This window comes from Dromiciops gliroides, chromosome 4 (assembly GCF_019393635.1).
Source record: "Dromiciops gliroides isolate mDroGli1 chromosome 4, mDroGli1.pri, whole genome shotgun sequence".
Lineage (NCBI taxonomy): Eukaryota > Metazoa > Chordata > Mammalia > Microbiotheria > Microbiotheriidae > Dromiciops > Dromiciops gliroides.
In genome coordinates this window covers 102,124,875-102,142,839 of record NC_057864.1, presented here as the reverse complement: position 1 = coordinate 102,142,839, position 17,965 = coordinate 102,124,875, and the positions used below count along the sequence as shown (strand labels likewise).

At 45.3% G+C, this 17,965-nt stretch overlaps 1 protein-coding gene across 1 annotated transcript in view; it reads right to left on the bottom strand.

The window, feature by feature from the left end:
- Positions 1–17,965, bottom strand: part of ATP2B4 (ATPase plasma membrane Ca2+ transporting 4) — a 107,452-nt gene that overhangs the window by 24,527 nt on the left and 64,960 nt on the right. The window contains exons 3-14 of the mRNA XM_044003864.1: positions 17,094–17,291; positions 16,042–16,296; positions 14,880–15,005; positions 13,857–13,979; positions 12,147–12,182; positions 10,243–10,395; positions 6,964–7,178; positions 6,337–6,579; positions 5,482–5,723; positions 1,785–2,013; positions 644–823; positions 305–392 (exon numbers count right to left, since the gene is read on the bottom strand). Of these exons, the coding sequence (XP_043859799.1) occupies positions 305–392; positions 644–823; positions 1,785–2,013; positions 5,482–5,723; positions 6,337–6,579; positions 6,964–7,178; positions 10,243–10,395; positions 12,147–12,182; positions 13,857–13,979; positions 14,880–15,005; positions 16,042–16,296; positions 17,094–17,291 (2,088 nt within the window). The remainder of the gene's footprint in view (positions 1–304; positions 393–643; positions 824–1,784; positions 2,014–5,481; positions 5,724–6,336; positions 6,580–6,963; positions 7,179–10,242; positions 10,396–12,146; positions 12,183–13,856; positions 13,980–14,879; positions 15,006–16,041; positions 16,297–17,093; positions 17,292–17,965) is intronic.

Below are 17,965 nucleotides of genomic sequence, written 5' to 3'. Positions count from 1 at the left end.
TCTCTCTGAGCCCTGGGCTTTTCTATGGCCATACCATGACCAGTGCTGCTACAGTAGCCCTCAGGACTGAAAAGTCAATGGGACCCTGGAGTGTGGCATTCTGTATTAATCTTCCCTTGTTTGAAGCCTATATATTCCCTAGTGGACTAAGAGCTTCCCAAAGGCACAGAGTGTGTTTTTTTTCTTACTGACTCTGCTCTTAGCACAGGAATCTGCCACCAAATGGTGCCTGGGTCAAAAGGCTGACTTCCTTCTGCAGCATGTACCTGCCACAATTTGAGTTGCCTGTATCAGCAGGTCTCACCTTTCACAAGTGTGTGCTTGTCAGTAGGGGATGATCGAGCCAGCACCCGGAGCCTGGGCCATATCTTGTCCAGCTGATTCTGCTGCACCTGTGAACAATGAACCACCCCAAGTGGAATTAGTCAGGGATGAAGGAAAGCCTCCTTCTCCTGCTCCCTGCCCCCCCCCCCCCCAAATCCCTTAACTGTAGAGCACTCAGTCTATTCCTGGCTAGAACCTGAGACTTCTAGTACACCCTGGGAACACACATTCCTTTGATTCAGAGTACTCTCGATTTCAAAAGCAAGAGTACAATCAGTCTGCTTGTTCTCTACACTCTGTGGAGGGTCCCAGTACCTACCTCACCCTTCTCATTTCGGATAAGTCGGTTGAACTCTTTGCCCTCTAAGCACAGGAAGTCGTCACCAGGAGTCAGGATGCCACACTTGGTGGCAATAGCTCGGGCTGTGTTGATGTTGTCTCCTGTCACCATCCGGACAGTGATGCCAGCCCCTTTGCACTTGTGGATGGCTGCAGGCACCTATGGGAATATATGGGGAAGAGGAATGAAGATAAAGAGAAGGTAGTGGTTACACCTAGTGAAGTCAGTTACTTCTGTTCAGGGGCAGGGTAGGGAGAAGAGGCCCCTGCAAAGAAGGAAGAAAGAAGGCTGGGACTTGTAACATGCCATGGACCTAACCCATTGTCCCCTTTCTTGTCTGGAAGTCACTTCTTCACCGCCCCCTCTGGCAGTTTTCTCACTACTGGTGGGTACCAGCTTTTTCCCTCTGCACAGCCAATATCATAGAACAGGTTTGTACTTAATCTTGCTTGTGATAAGTAACAACAACAATAATGGCGGGCATTTATACAGTGCTTTAAGGTTTTCAAAGAACTCTGAATATATTATTTCATTTGACCCTCACAACAATTCTGGGACACTGAATGGTACTATCACCCCCATTTTACAGATAAGGAAACTGAGGTTGACAGAGATGAAGCAGCTTGCTCAGGGTCACATAGCTAGTGAGTTTCAAAGGCCAGATTTGAACTCAGATTGGCCTGACTCCAACTTTCTATACTATTCTTTTTAGCTGCCTAAATGGAAGACTGATGTATTAAGGTGAACAAGGTAGGAGTGAAGCTGGCACCCAGTCTCACTAGCAGGATTCAGCTTAGCCTCTTTATTCCCCATTAGTCAGCTAGCAAAACCAATAAAAGCTAGCCTTCTTTATTGCTCAATACATACTATATAATCTTCAATATTCATTAGTACCTTCTTTGATAAGAGTGGGTGTAAGAGTACCTCCTCTTAAAGAATGGGGGAAAAGAGGCCAAGAAAGAGGTGAATGAGATGGTTAATTTGCCTAAGGTCACATGGTGAAAGTGAGAGCTAGAATCCAAGATGCAGTGACTCCCTGGGACCTTTGTCACTAGGTCATGCTAAATACAGAGGTCAATAGCTATGTGCCAGACTCCCTTAGCTAGGGCATAGCTCTTACCTCTGGGCGCACAGGGTCTTCAATGCCAACCACAGCAATGCCGATCAGGTTAGAGAGGATCTCATGCTCATTTTCCCAATCAGGCTCTTCTTCGAAGTCCCGGTAAGCGAGACAGATGGTCCGAAGCCCTTCACAGGCCATGTTCTCAATCACATGACGTGCCAAAGTATCCCGTTCTCTGGGATTGAACGTCTGTGCTTCCCCATTATTGTCCAGGATCCAAAGGCACCTAGGGAAAAGGTGGAGTCAGGTAGTAGCATCCCATAAAGTTTGGCTTTAGGGTTATTTATCCTCTGCAAAAAGTCTTATTCCAGTTTCCTTATTGGCACATGCAAGTCATCCTAGGTTCTCAAAGCTATTGCCAGGACAAGAGCCCAAGTTCTGACAGGTCCTATGGAGCTGGAAGGGCTCTGAGAAGAGTCCCCACAAGAGACTGTGTTCATTGTCTGCTGACCAGCTTAGGAAAGCTCAGAGGTCCCTATCGCTGGCAGTCTGGCTGTGAAGTGACAGTTGGTCACATACGGTGACCCACGATGGCCTGTTCACAATCTGCCCTGGAGGAGGGAGCAGCTGAGGTCACTGCTATTCAAGCATGGCCATCCATATCAATGTTTCCCTTCCTATATGAGTCCTACAGCAGAGCATCCTCACCTAGACCCCTTTGGCAGTCTGGGGAAGTCTATGGACCCTTTTTCAGAATTAAGTTTCTAAATCATTGAAGAAATGATCAATTTCAGTTAGAGTATTGTGAAAATCAAGATGTAATTGTTTTCTCCTCCAAATTCATGGATCCCCTGAAATTTATCCATTCATCTCCTTGGGGGCTCCATAGACCCCAGGGCAAGATCCCCTCACTCTATAGCCTCTAAGTAGATAGAAGCTGTCTGGGCAGTAAGTTGTAGACATATGGTTGTGGGGGTAAGGCATAGTCACAGAGGTGAGCACCCTTCTCTGTGTGTGTGCTCTTCAGTGTCTGTCTCTGTCTATCAAAGACAGTTTCTTTGGATTCATTTGCTGTTTTGAAGCCTCAGCTCGCTTTCTGATGAAATCAATCCCTGCTGAAAGGGCTATATGAACTAATTTGCTGCTAGTGTTGCAGTTACACAATCCATATTTAAAGACCTCTTTTGGGGCTGGGTGTTTTAGGAAGTGTGTCCAACAAATGTCCACAGAATTGTGAAATATCAGGACTGGAAGGGACCACTGAGGGCAACACCCCGTTTTACAGATGAGGGTACTGAGCTTGTAGAGAAAAGTGATTTGCCCAATGTTACACAAGTAGTAGGTTGCATAGTAGGTGGCAAAGCTTGGCTCTCAATACCTACAAGTTAAACTTTAGTCTTCAGACCCCTGATCCTGGGTTCTTTAAGTCTTCTGCTTTCCCCAATATGAATTTGAATGCCTCTAGGTATTAATTGGAGTGGCTCAGAGAGATTTTATAACCTGAGCCAGATAGTTAGGAAGAGAAACATGTTACCAAAAAGAAAAGAAATCACAATGAGTTCGAGAAAATGCTTCTTGGAGGTTTGGGCTAATCTGTACTCTTCTCCCTCCCTCCACCTTTTTTAGTATCAAAGAAAAGAAATATATTGGTGTGCCAGAAAGAACATTGGTTTTGAACTCAGATCTAAATTTGAGGCCAGGCCAAAAGCCTGATTAGCTCTGAGTAGCTTGTGACCCTGGGTGAGCCCCAACCTCTGAGTCTTAGTTTCTTAGTTTCTTTCTTTTTGCGGGGCAAGGAGGGTTAAGTGACTTGCCCAGGGTCACACAGCTAGTAAGTGTGTCAAGTGTCTGAGGCTGGATTTGAACTCAGGTGCTCCTGAATCCAGGGCTGGTGCTTTATTCACTGCACTACCTAGCTTCTCCCTTTAGTTTTTTAATATGTAAAATAGAGTAATATTTTATCTACTTACTTAACAGGGCCATTGTATGGAAACTCCCTTGTAAGTCTTTAAGCAATATATAAATGAGAGTGAGGGATTTTTCTTTTTTGGGGGGGAGGGGAGGAGAATATATGAAGAGGATCCAGACTTATGATTTCCTTGTCATAGGACACTTCTCATCTAGATATTCCTTCCTTAATGCAGACTGTCAACCTGTTTTTTTTTTTGTTTGTTTTTTTTTGTTTTGTTTTTTTTTAGTGAGGCAATTGGGGTTAAGTGACTTGCCCAAGGTCACACAGCTAGTAAGTGTTAAGTGTCTGAGGCTGGATTTGAACTCAGGTCCTCCTGACTCCAGGGCCAGTGCTCTATCCACTGCGCCACCTAGCTGCCCCCGTCAACCTGTTTTTGACTCAGTTTGAAAGAGTCATTATTATGGGGGTTTTCTCCTGGTCATTTTTCCTATCCTTTTCTAGTCCAATGCTCTGACCTGGGGCAGGAGAATTGAGATAGGTTAGGACAGAAAAGAACATTCCCGCTATCCCCCCAAGTAGGTGATATTTTTATCAATAACCATGCTCACTAGGGTAGACTCTCTGCTTTGTATAGAAGAGGGAGTGAGGCCAAGGAGAATTTCCCTCTAAGATTAAGCTTTTCTCATCAGTGAAGGGAAAGAATTCCTCCATACCAGATGACAATCGAATGCTACTCCTTTTAGAAGGGTCTTGATCCAGCCTCAGACACTTAACACTTACTAGCTGTGTGACCCTGGGCAAGTCACTTAACCCCAATTGCCTTACTAAAAAAAAAAACAACAAAACAAAAAAAAAAGAAGGGTCTTGGAAATCTAAGAGGAGGAGAGAGGGAAGGACTGCCGTTGATGGCCCCACCATTGTAGACAGCCCTACCTTTAACCCACTGCACTCTTAACCAGGGTTCAACTGTACCCAGTGTTGGAGAGTTTAGGATAAGAATGCTAAAAACAGGGGCAGCTAGGTGGCACAGTGGATAGAGTACAGGCCCTGGATTCAGGAAGACCTGAGTTCAAATCCAGCCTCAGACACTTGACACTTACTAGCTGTGTGACCCTGGGCAAGTCACTTAACCCCAATTGTATTAACCCCCCCTCCAAAAAAAAAGAAAGAAAAGAATGCTAAAAAGATTGGCTTCCCTCTAGCCCAGGGCTTGTTAACCTAGGTAGGATCTATGAAGAGATGTATGGGGGGAAAATGACACCTTTATTTCAGTCTAATTGATTTCCTTTGGAATCCTCTGTATTTTATTTTGTGATTTAAGAACATGATTATAGGGGTGGCTAGGTGGTGGAGTGGAGAGAGCACCGGCCCTGGATTCAGGAGTACCTGAGTTCAAATCCAGCCTCAGACACTTACCACTTACTAGCTGTGTGACCCTGGGCAAGTCACTTAACCCCAATTGCCTCACTAAAAAAAAAAAAAAAAAAAAAAAAAAAAAAAGAACATGATTATAACCAGAGGTCCGCAGGCTTCATCAGACTGCCAAAGGGGTCCATGACCCCTAAAAAGTCCTAAAGAGTCCCTATCTTTCACACCCTTGCAAGTTATCTTACTTTCTGTACCCTGATGGGGGTGGGTAGAACAGGAGGGAGGGCTCTCTCCATTGAACAGATGGGGAAAGGTGGGGCCTAGAGAGGCCCAGTGACTGGAGTGTGGCCACACACCACTTTGGCATGGAGAGAGTCAGGCTAGACTCCAGCTACCCAAAGGCCAGGAGAAAGAAAGCTCTATGGCAGTTTGTTAGAGGGAGAAACTTATGATGCGGACTATGGCATGGCTCACTTTTTCAGGATCATCTCTGAAGCCCCCTTGCTGTACATTCGAAAAGTCCCATCTGAGTTCTTAATAACTGTGCTCATTGACTTGCGTGCTGAGTTGAAGGTATAGACTTTGTAGAATTTCTCCTCTGGGACCTCATTCCTTATTGCCTGGTAGTCATAGTTCATGTCTTTGACAAAGCCCAGCAAGCCACACTCGGTTTTGTTTCCCACCTGTCGAGGAAGCCCTCCTTCCTTCTCTGGAGGCTGAAAAAGAAATTAGATGGAGGCTAAATGAGAAGCCCCAAACCAAGGGGGGCAAGGAAGGAGGTGCGGAGATAGCCAATGGTATCTGGAATAATTGCGACTCTCCTAACAGAGCAGCTGGCTGGTTACTTCCCAACTATGTACCATTCTACTTGTTTTTAGGGTAGTGAGGGATGGAGTGGAGGAAGAGAAATGGCCTGAGACCCTAGACATATTTCCTAGCCTGCTCTGGAAAAGATCTGTATACCCTCCCTTATTCTCTGGGCAAAGGGGAATATCTTTTGGCTGCTATTGAGACTTTCTCTGCTATAAGCTCAAGTATCTCTTCCCCAAAAGGTTGCTTCTGCATGGGAATCAATGGGTACCCAAAGGACCCAGGACTCCCCTCATGCATCCATGTTTCCTAATCCCATCCCCAAAGTCTATACATGCTATACTCAGGGATTTATTGTAGGGCAGAGGAATGAATGATGACTTTGAAGTCAGAGGATCTATGCTACTTCCTAGAAGTGTGGCCTCAGGAAAGTCACTTAACCTTTTCATGGCTTGCCTGAGGATTTAGAGATTCCCTTCTCTTATATACTCAAGACCTAGAGTCAGGGGGAGAGCATACCAAGATCTTGGATGTGTAGGCACTGTTGAGGGAGATGCCATTGACAATTAGGTCCAAGGTGTTGGGTGCAATGGCATCTGGGCTGGGGATCTCCTTGAAGTGAATGTTCCCTATGAAGGCCTGAACCACCGTCATGCGGTTCAAGGTCAGTGTGCCCGTCTTGTCTGAGCAGATGGCTGTCGCATTCCCCATAGTCTCACAGGCATCCAGGTGACGCACGAGGTTATTATCCTTCATCATTTTCTGCCAGAAGAAGAGAACTGTGAGAATCATCAGGATTTCTCTAAGGACAGAAATTGGGAGACAGATGACTTCCAGTTCAAACCCTATCCCCTCCTCTCCCATTCACTAACCTCTTCCTCTGAATTAAAAAAAAAATCCAAAATGAATTTTGTGGGTTCTATTAAAAATAAAAGCCTTTTTGGGGACGTTGAAACGATGACCAAATGGGATAGGGGTCCCTCCCTATCATGGATTGGATTTCATCTAATGCTCTGAGGGATAGTGAGGTAGGCATGTTCTCTCTCCCGAGGGAACACGACCTGTCTCCTGTGCTGGGGCATGCTGTTAGAAGCTTCCCTTCCCCTCAGTGTTCTACAAGAAGGAAGTATGAAGACCCTACTTCACCTTGACAGAATAGGCCAGTGAGATGGTGACGGCCAAAGGCAACCCTTCTGGTACAGCTACTACAAGCACAGTGATGCCAATGATGAAGAACTTGACAAAATACTGGATGTAGAGAGCGATGCAATCTTTCTTCCAACTCTGACCTTGCACCCCGAATGTGTCGATCACAAAGGACAGTACCAGGACAAGGACTGTGAGACAAGACATGAAAAGACCTGTCCCGGGAATACAAGCAACATTAGACTGGACTCAGAAAACCTATTGGGAAATGAGGGACCCTGATCTTGGAGGTTCCAAACCTTCTTCTCTAGAAAACTGCCTAAAACCCATTTCATCCACTCTGCAATACAGCGATCCATTCCCGGCCCAGCCCTTAGACATAGTCCTCTATTACTGCTGTAGCTCCCTATTTCTGTCAATTATGGGGTAGGGGGCTCATCCATTAGGACAAGTCCCCAGAGTGCAAAGACTAGCACCTAGCACAGTGCTCTGAATCCTTCAGGGTTTGATGAATGGTACTGAGTAAGGAGAAGGGCCTAATTCCTTACTCATCATAAACCTAACTGGCCTAGATAGAGCTAATCTGACTATGTTTCTCAACAGGAAAATGGCTAATTACAGCTCAAATAACCCTAGTACTCCCCAAGTAGGGATTGTGAATTGAAGAAGAAAATCCAAGATAGAATTAGTGGTAGATGAAATTTTAAGCACGGGTCTTATGTGGGCCAGGAAGAACTTTCTTAGAAAAAGATGGTAGCTGGTTTTACATGTTAATTTGTCATTTAATTAAGTGATGCCACAGGAAGGGGACATGGTATCAGTAAGTCCAAGAGTGAACTCTTTACAAAGGAAAGGGATGTGAGTTGGTAAAAAGCCCCTAAAAGAATCTGTTTAATATTTAATACTTATGTTAACTTATGAGGAATAATGAGATCTGTGTCCCCAACACCTGGTATAGTGCCCTGCACAGAGAAGGCCTTTAATAAAAGGTGAGATGGGAAACTGACAGTGTGGATTTAAGTTCAAATGTAATCAGGATTAACATAAAAAGTCTTACATCTGAGTTTAGAAAAAAAAATCCAGACTGGTAAGGTTATTTAAAACTATGCCATATAAGATCAGCCGCAGGAATAAAGATGTCTAACATGTAGAGAAAAAGGTTGGTGGGGAGAAATACTATCAGTTGCCCAAAAATATTTGGACAGGTTAAATTTGTTCTATTTGGCCCTAGGAGGTGGAACAAGTAACGAGGTGTAGAAGCTAGAGGGAAGCAGGTTTTGGCTCAATATAAAAAACCCAACTTTTTGACAACTAGAACTCTTTAAAAGTGGAACTGCCTACTTTGGGAGACAGTGAGCTCCCTATTACAGTGGGATTCTCACCTGGCAGTTGGAGGATCACTTGTTAAGGATGTCATAGATGGGATTCTGTTTAAGTACAGGTTGGACTAGATGCTTAAAGTCAATCAATCAATAAATGTTTGTGAAATTGGAGTCAGGAAGACCTGAGTTCAAATCCAGCCTCAGACTCTTCCTACCTGAATGACCTGGGCAAGTCACCAAACCTATCAGTTTCTCAGTTTCCTCATCTATAAAGATGGGGATAATAATAGTACTTACCTCTCAAGGTCGTTGTAAGGATCGAAATAGATATTTGAAAAGCACTTTGTAAGCCTTAAAATGTTATGGAAAGGCTAGCTACTATTACTATTAACAGCAACAATAATAAATATGAGATAACTTTCAGATGGAGAAATTAGTAGCTGGGAGAACAGGAAAGATGTCATGTGAAAGGGGGTCCCTGAAAGTGAGTGCTTTCCAAGCATGCGGTACAGCCGGTGCCCAGGCACAGAGCTAGATTCCTTCCATCTCTTAAGTTTTGTCGACTCTTTGACTGAACCACAGTGGATGAGGTAGAGAAAAGGAGTATGTTCAGAGAAGAAAGAAGAGAAATGAAGGAGGGAAGGAAGCAAATAAGTTTTTATTAAATATCTTCTATGTGTCAGGCACTGGGTTAAGTGCTTTACAAATATTATCTCATTTGATGCTTACAACAACCCTGGGAGGTAGGTGCTATTATTATCCACATTTGACAATAGGGGAAACTGAGGTAGACAAAGGTTAAAGGACTTGCCTAGGATCACTCACTAGGAAGTGTCTGAGGCTAGATTTGAACTCGTTTCTAACTCGTATTTTAGTGCTCTACCCACTGTACCACCTAAGCTCCCTTTAGGCAGAGAGAAAAGGGGGAGGAAAAATCATAAATCTAGGGTCAGGATTTTGAAGAAGGGTCCTTTTTTTTTTTGTTTGTTTTTTTAGTGAGGCAATTGGGGTTAAGTGACTTGCCCAGGGTCACACAGCTAGTAAGTGTTAAGTGTCGGAAGCCAGATTTGAACTCAGGTACTCCTGACTCCAGGGACGGTGCTTTATCCACTGCACCACCTAGCCGCCCCAGAAGGGTCCTTTTTTAACATGCATGGAGGGCGCAGCAGAAAGTCAACCAAGGTGATGGAGAGCTACCTGGAGAAACATTCTGCTTAGGTACTATCCTCAATTCTATTGCAGACAATCTATTTGGTAAAATGTCCTTTTAGAAAGTTCTCTCCAAGGTATCTCTCTCTATTCATGATCATGCAATAATCAAAAGGGCCAAATCTGCTAATTCTTCACTGACATGATTAGTATTTGCTAACTGAAGAGTGAACCTTTCCTTCAAGGAATTTATAAGCTAGATCCAATGGTCCTGACAAGATGATAATATTTTAAAAACTTCCTGTTAGCCTAAATCTCTCTGACTTCAGCTCATAATAGGGGAGATATTTCCTCACACATAGAAGTCTACCAGCACAGAATGGACTTCTTTGGGACATAATGACTTCTCTGTGACATGAGAATGTGAAGTCAAGGCTGGACAATTATTGGGGGGTTCTGTCAGCCTTCTTTGGGTGGAAGTTCTGTGAACTCTAACCTTTCTTCAGGAGCCATATTCTTTAGCTCTCAGGTTGGGCTCTGAGGATGCAGATGCATTTCAGAGCCTTCCTTATTGTTGAAGATTTCACCTTAGGGGAAGTGATGTCAATTCAAAAGGGAATTGGAGGTAAAGCCAGGATCTCATCTCCTTGTTCACACTAGACATTCAGGTTTCTGGTCTGAATTGGGCTGTATGTGGTAGGTGGGTACAGAGAGTGGTGGAAGAGAGACTTGTGGGATACCCTACTGTTTTCCTTTTCTCACCCTTCCCTTCCCCTCAAGCTGGTCCCAGGCAACTGGATCTACTCACCCAGCTTTCCAATCTGAACGGCCAAACGCGTCAGTTTGCCCTGTAGCACTGACTTTTCCTTGGGCACCCTCCTCCTCCTCCTATCTTCTTCCTCTAAGCTTTCTTGGCTCTTCAGGGGCTGCATTTCCAGAGGCACTCCATCTTCAGTCTTAGCTGGAGCACACATAAACAAGCATGTGAGCCAGAGGCTAAGGAATACATGTGCCTAAGCAGCTTAGAGCCAAGAAACGAAGCTGACTTTCTGCTCGTTTCACTGAAGCCCATGTTGGTGTTGGACAGCCAGCACCAGCTCAGGGACCTTCAACAATACTCTGAGCCCTCCTTGTCCCATCCCACCTGAGGGTTGGGCATTTGAGTTCAGCTCATATGTATTTCTGATTAGATCCTTTGGAGCAGAAAGAGGATGGGGTATTGTTTTCCCTACTGTTCAGCCTCCTAGCACTAGATCAGCATTGAGAACTGGATTCTATTGTAGCATGTTATTCTATTAACATTTTTTCTTTGAACATTTATCTATATATGTGTTATATATATGTATATATACATTTACACACAAATGCAAATATATATGTGTATATGATATGTGTATATGTATGTGCATATACACACACAATATATTTACACACAAACTGCAAAAGAAAATTTCAAAACCATCCTTCCAAGAAGCCAGTGTTTGGGCATGGACTGAAGTCTGGAAATACAGAATACGGCTGAGCTAGGAGCGAAGATAGGCAAACACGGCCAGGGGACATGGAATTCAGATTCTCTGCTTTGAACTGCCTCCTTCTCTCCCCAATACGTGATATCATTCAAAAAAAAACACCCCCCAAACCCAAGGCGGATCCTCACAGTTCGAGCATCTCTCAGCCCCTCCAACTTAAGCTGGAGGCAGGGACTTCTTGGGTAGCTACCCTGAGGGAAGGGAGACATAAAAGGAACCCCGGAACCAAGTCCTCACAAGGCAGTTGTATGAGGGTTCCACCGGAAAAGCATAAGAGAGACAAAGAGAGAGAAAAAAAGAAGACAGGACCAACTTGTTTATTAATCATTTTGAACAACAGTTTAAAATAAGCTTAAAATTAAATCAAATCCATTCCTTTGAGCAGCCCTGCATCAATACGCAATAAGACAGCTTGGACTTTAGAGATCAGTGTCATCTGGACTGGAACAGGAAGAGATCTTTGACAATTGTCTTGCCTTCCAGCAGAAGCATCCCCATAGTCCCTCCCTTACTTAAGGCTCTACCCCCACGCCCATGTACACTGTGACCTTGGGAAGGGCTGCTTCTGCCATCAGACGTTAGACAGGACCGAGAAGGAATGAAAACACAGCACCAAAAAAGGAGAAACCTGCAGATCGAGAAGAAAGACAAACTGTGGAGAGAGTGAGAGAGATGGGTAGAGAAGTGCAAAGATGGTGCTCTGTCACCACCTGAGCAGCCCAGATCAGGAAAGAGCACAGATGGAGAGGAACTGAGAAGAGGTAGGAGGGTGCAGTGAATGAGCAAATCCTGAAGGGATAAGGGGACTGCCTTTCCTGGCGAATGAAGCACTTCAGGCTGCAGGGCATGGAACACCCAATGTCAAACTCGGGAATAGGCCATTTCTTCCAGGGTAGTCAAAGAGATCAGTTTCTTGTGATCAAACAGATCAATCTCCACAGTATCCCAGAAGCAACTGGGTTCTGACATCCCTAAATTGACAGCAGAGGGTGCTATGGTCTCAGCTCAAGTTGGGACAGGGAAGAGGGTCCAAATAGTCATAGCAGCTGCATCCTCTGGATCCTCCACCAGCTCAGCAAAGGTACAGACTTTACAGGAAGGAAGAAGAAAGAAGTAATGGTGGACAGCCAGGGAGGTGTCTGGTATGGGGGGAGTTGGGTGAATGGTGGGAAGAGGAAGTTACCTTTGTTGCGATTTTCAGAGGCTCCTTGTTTTTTACCTGTTGGAACAAGAAGGAAAAAAAAGGGGGGGTGAAGACCCTCCAGATTGTGTCATTGAAGGACCAAAAGTGTCCTTGAGAGATCAGGTGGCCAATATGGTGAAGGCTCTGCCCAGGCCCAGGAGCACAGCAAGGGGTTGGGCAGAGCATCCTTCTCCAGGTTATCAGTCTTGGGGAAGAGAGCAGAGACCACAGGAAAAGACACACTTACACACACCGATGCTCAGTGGGATTCCTGGGATACAGAGCAGGAGCATGTGCTGGTTCATGCAGGCGCCTGCACGAACACACGTACATAAGCGAACACATGTACATAAGCACACTCGTGCATACACTCACACATGTACCACACGCACACACATACACCTTAGCCAATCCCTCTTCATTAATAAGGCTCTTGAGGGGCAGCTGAGTGGGGCAGTGGATAAAACACCGGCCCTGGATTCAGAAGGACCTGAGTTCAAATTTGGCCTCAGACACTTGACACTTACTAGTTGTGTGACCCTGGGCAAGTCACTTAACCCCAATTGCCTCTCACACAAAAAGGCTCTTGGTAATCAGAGATTCCTGGCATTCTAGTGGAAGAGCAGAACCAGCAGGTAGGTCCCCCTCCCCCCCAAAGGGGTACGATATTTCTGAGTTGGACCAAATGGCCTGGGAGGGCCTTCGAACTTGAGTTCTATTCTCTGATTTGCTTGGATGCTTTTGGCAAGAATCTTTGCTCAGGGCCCTGCATTCTTGCTCCCTTGCTCAACTGCAGTACCATTAAAAGGAAGCATGATGACTTCTTTCTGAAACATGCCACAGAGCAGAAGGCTGTTCCCCCTTCACACAGAAAGGTTCCCCTCAGAAAACAACCAGAAATGGCACCGAAACTGAGGACTCTCTCATTCCATATGAGCCTGGAGCCTTGCTCACTCTTCCTTTACACGTAGTCCTAAACCTCTCCTGGCAGAGCCTTTTCCAGTACATTGAGTGTGGATGGGATTTCTAAAAGAGGTCCCTTGAGATTTGGCTTCAGTGTATTTGGAAATGCCCTCCACTTCCCTGACTTATTCCCCTTTGGAGCTGAGTGAATTGAGAGAGAGAGAGAGAGAGAGAGAGAGAGAGAGAGAGAGAGAGAGAGAGAGAGAGAGAGAGAGAGAGGGATAAAGACCTCCTTGCCTCGGTGCTCTGCTTCTGATCTCTCCCATGAGCCTAGAGCTCTTGAGTGTCTGCAGTTCCTTTTCCCACTGAGTTTTCCCTTAGCCTGGACAGTTCCTGCTGAGGCCTGGGTAGGAAAGAGGGACAAAGGGAATGGGAAAGACGACAGGCCACTGGGGCCAGAGCCCCGAGCCAACCTTGTGTCTGGCAATCTTGAAGAGCATATTATTTCCACCCACCTGCAAGGGAAATCAAGGCCATAGAGCAACCTTATTTGGAAACCTGTAGGCATGATCTGGTTTTCATGAATGTTCTCTAGGGAGTCAGAACTGGCTGGAACAAAATGATTTCTTCTCTGCTTTTCCAAAGGGTTTGCAAACCTTATTTCAATAGGTTCCTTGTCCGGGGAATGCCCCTTGGTCACCAGCTGTCTACCAGTCTTCAAGTCCCTTGACTTATCTCACTAGAGATCCCTAGTCCAACCTAGGGAAGAGGCAATAAGGGGCTTGGGGGGACCTGGGTGGGGCTTACCTTCTTCCTCCTTTATCACTTCAGTCTCTGATGACCCCAAAAGGGCGAAAATGATTCCAGTTTGGGAATTCACACCCACCGCAGTCACTACCATCCGGCCTGACCCTTCCATCACATGGGTCCCTGGAGAGAGTGAGAAAAGGTGATATTTCTGTACCCCCAGCCTGACTCTGTGTAGCAATCTAGCATTGAGACTCCAGAGGACCCAGCTCCTTTCAATATTCTTGCCCTTAGAGGGCAAAAATAAGCTAATCCCAGCGTCTGTCTTTGAACTCCACAGGAATCTTTTCAGAAAGTGCTTAGGTCAGTCTCAGGGACTGGAGCTAAAGGGACAGCCCCTTCACCCTATAAAGGAGGGATCTGCAGGGCAGGGAAATTAAGTGACTTGCCAGCATTCACATGTGCAGTAAGCAGCAGCAGTGGGGTCTGAATCCAAGCACTCTACCTTCAGAGGGAGTGCTTTTCCATTGGGTCAGGAGACTACTTGGTAGCCATATTGTAGAAGGGAGTAATCCTCAGGGCAGTGGGTAGGAGAGATGACTAGATAACCTCTGCACACCCATTATAACTGAATCAAAGAAATGCTATCTAAGCTGATGGATTTTACTGAGAGTTGAGGCAGCTCAGGGGAGCAATGTATCGAGCACTGGGTCTGAACTCAGGAAGACCTAAGTTCAAATCCAGCCTCAGACACTTACTAACTGTGTGACCCTGGACAAGTCATTTAACCACTGTCTGCCTCAGTTTCCTCATCTGTAAAATGGGGACAATAATAGTCCCTCCCCCGCCCCAGTAGTTGTTGTCAGGATAAAATGAGATAATACTTGTAAAGAGCTTAACACAGAGCCTGGCACACAGTAAGCGCTATGTAAATATTAGCTATTATTATTACAAGCCCATCTGTGTGGTGCTATTAAAGCAGTCTGAAGAAGAGGTAGAGCCAGGCCAAGGGGGACATCTTCTATGATGAGGAAGAATGAGGAGGGGACTATGGGGGGAATGGGTAGAAAAGCAAAGCTTCACCTGAAAGTAGCATGGGATCCTTATCCGGACTCTTCTTGACATGGTCAGACTCTCCAGTTAGGGAACTCTCATCAGTTTTCAGATCATTCCCTTGGATCAGGACCCCATCTGCAGGCAACAAGTCACCTGGAGAAAAAGGAGGAGAAAATGGAGAATGAGAATAAGAGACAAAGAGAGAGTGTGGGAGGGCACGATCCCTCTTCTTTTCCAGTGATCCTCCCGTGGAGGTCCCCAGCAGGGGATTAGACAAGCAGGTACCACGTGGCTTTCTAGGGAAAAGTCTAGCCCTGATCACCAATGACAAAGTCTCTGTCAAACAGGGGACAACCTCCAAAGGCTCCGGGTATTACTATTCCTGATGATTCCCCCTAGGACCCAGAAAAGCATGCTGGTTATTCCATAGAGCGGCAAGGTTATATTCCATCGCACCACAGTAGGATCTCAGACTATTTCTTACAACTTACTTAAATTTGAATCCAGAAGCTGACAATGAAGACTATAATACACCCAGTTCCCTTCAATAGTTCTTAGACCCCTCCTCATACTATAAGACAAAGGAGAAAAGTATCTTGCCCAGCAAGCAATGAGACAGAAAAGACACAACAGAAATATAGAAGAACGAAACTATGACTAGGGTGAGGATTTTGTACCAGGGCATTAAAACAGTACTGAGAAGGGGCAGCTAGGCGGTGTAGTGGATAGAGCACTGGCCCTGGATTCAGGAGGACCTGAGTTCAAATCCGGCCTCAGACACTTAATACTTACTAGCTGTGTGACCCTGGGAAAGTCACTTAACCCCAATTGCCTCATCAAAAAAACAAAAACAAAACCCCCCCAAAACAGTACTGAGAATACTGTCAGTGTCCCACTGAAACAATTGAGCGTAGAACCTACATAATAAAGCAAAAATTTTAATTATTGAGATAATTTGAATAATTAAAATATAAAACTGCCACATGCTGGCTTTATTCCCCTTGTTGCTTCACCCCAAGTAAGGTGTTTAGACCCCCAGCTCCAGCTCTACAATTGTGGCAACCTCCCAAGCAGTATCGCAGGATTTCAACCTGCTTCCCAAACTGAAATGCAGTGCAAAAATGACTAGTGTGGCTATGGATAATAGAAATCTGTCCCCAAAGTAGGTAGGCTAGGAGGGGCAACTCACCATATTTGATCTGGGCAATGTCTCCCACCACAATGTCAACCACATGCAACTGGATGATTTGGCCCTTGCGAATAACAGAGAACTTCTGTTCCTGCTCGATCCGGTTCTGTAGGCCCCGGAACTGCTTTTCCTTGCTCCAGTCATTGAAGGCTGTCACCAGCACCACAATGATGACTGAGAACAGGATTGCTGCTCCTTCCATCCATCCAGTCTCTGCCTCTGTTTCATCTGTCGGAATGGTGGCTTGGCCACAATCTGTAGCATGAGGAGAGGGAAAGGAAATGGGGCACTTAAAAGACCCTCAGTGGCATGGTAAGTGGAGCTAATGCTTTCACTAACCCTCTCTGGGAGAGGTGGAATGGGGCAGGGTGGAAGGAGGTAGGCAGGCTCCCAGACAGAGGAACCACGACTGCTGAGAAAATCAGGCCTAGGTAACCACTCATCACATGTACCACCACAATGCTAACCTGAAAGGAGTCAGAGACTCAAGAGTTCAGACTGTGCCTATGCAAATGACCGGCAAGTCCCATGTAAATGACCACCTGAGTCCAAAGGGGCTGAGCAACTTCCCATGATGCCAAGTACTTGGGCTTGCACTTTGAGGGGCAGGGCTTTGGGGGATTGGCACTATTCTATTTGTCACTAGTCATAAAGGATGAGACATAGAGAGGAATGCTATGGTAGAAATGGACCTTACTGGCTACTGGACAAAATGTCCAAATACAGTCTGTTTTTTTGTTTTTTTGTTTGCTTGGTTTTTGTGAGGCAAAGGGGGTTAAGTGACTTGCCCAGGGTCACACAGCTAGTAAGTGTCAAGTGTCTGAGGCCGGATTTGAACTCGGGTACTCCTGAATCCACTGAGCCACCTAGCTGCTCCCAAATACAGTCTGAATTAATGAGCCTTGTTCCTCAACTAATCATTCTGGGTAATGGGAAAAATAATCTAAGTGGAGACAGTTTATTAACAATCAATATTAAATGCCTACTGCCAAGACTGAACTAGGATCTTGTCCAGTTCTTTTTTTTTTCCTGCCAAGTTCTAAGACACTCACGTTCACTGTCTTCACTAGGAGGTCTATAGAAGGATAGGCCCAGGGAGATGATTGCTGCAACCTCCAGAATGATGAGTGTGACATCTTGTAGAGCTTCCCACACTAACTCCAAAAAGGTCTTGGGCTTTTTAGGAGGGATGAAGTTTTTTCCAAACACCTTCTTGCGTCTCTCCAGATCTTCAGGGTCCCCAGACAGTCCTGAAGGGAGGAAAGGGGATGGTGAAAAAAAGAAATAAAGATGTGAGAAGGAACTTTATGAAAAAAAGGTTCTATCTTTCCCAAATACTCCCAACTACCTCTCTTCTTTCACCTATACAAGTTACAAATCCTCCGGGTTGGAAGATTCTTCGACAAGTCAGCTCATTTATGCCTTATTTCCACCCAGCCAATGGTGCCAAGAATAGGCAATGCCGACACTTTTTGACTTGGATAGAGTCAGCCTAAAATGAATAATGTCTTAAGAGTTTCATGAGCACTTTCCAGAGGTACATACTGTGTCAAGATAATGGAACTCAGGTGTTCACCTGGAGATTGATCTGGGCTGACTGAGTTGGGGAAGATCGACTGACTGGTGTACTAGATTGTAAGCACATCTGGCTGGTACTTAAGGGTACCTAATGAATTTGAATGACACTAGCCAATCAGCTTGAGGAGCCTCCTATTTCTGGGAGGGGAGCACGAAGCAGGAAGTGGACGCTGGGGGAGGGTTCTTCCTCTTTGGCTGCGAGACATCGGCGTGGTGGCAGAGAACTTCAGAAGTGGGAGATTAGGAAGGCTAGGATTGCCAGGTTATAGGAAATCTGTTCTCAATCTTTCTCTTTCTTTTACTATTTTTCAATAAACCCTTAAAAGACCTAAACTTGTTTATCAGT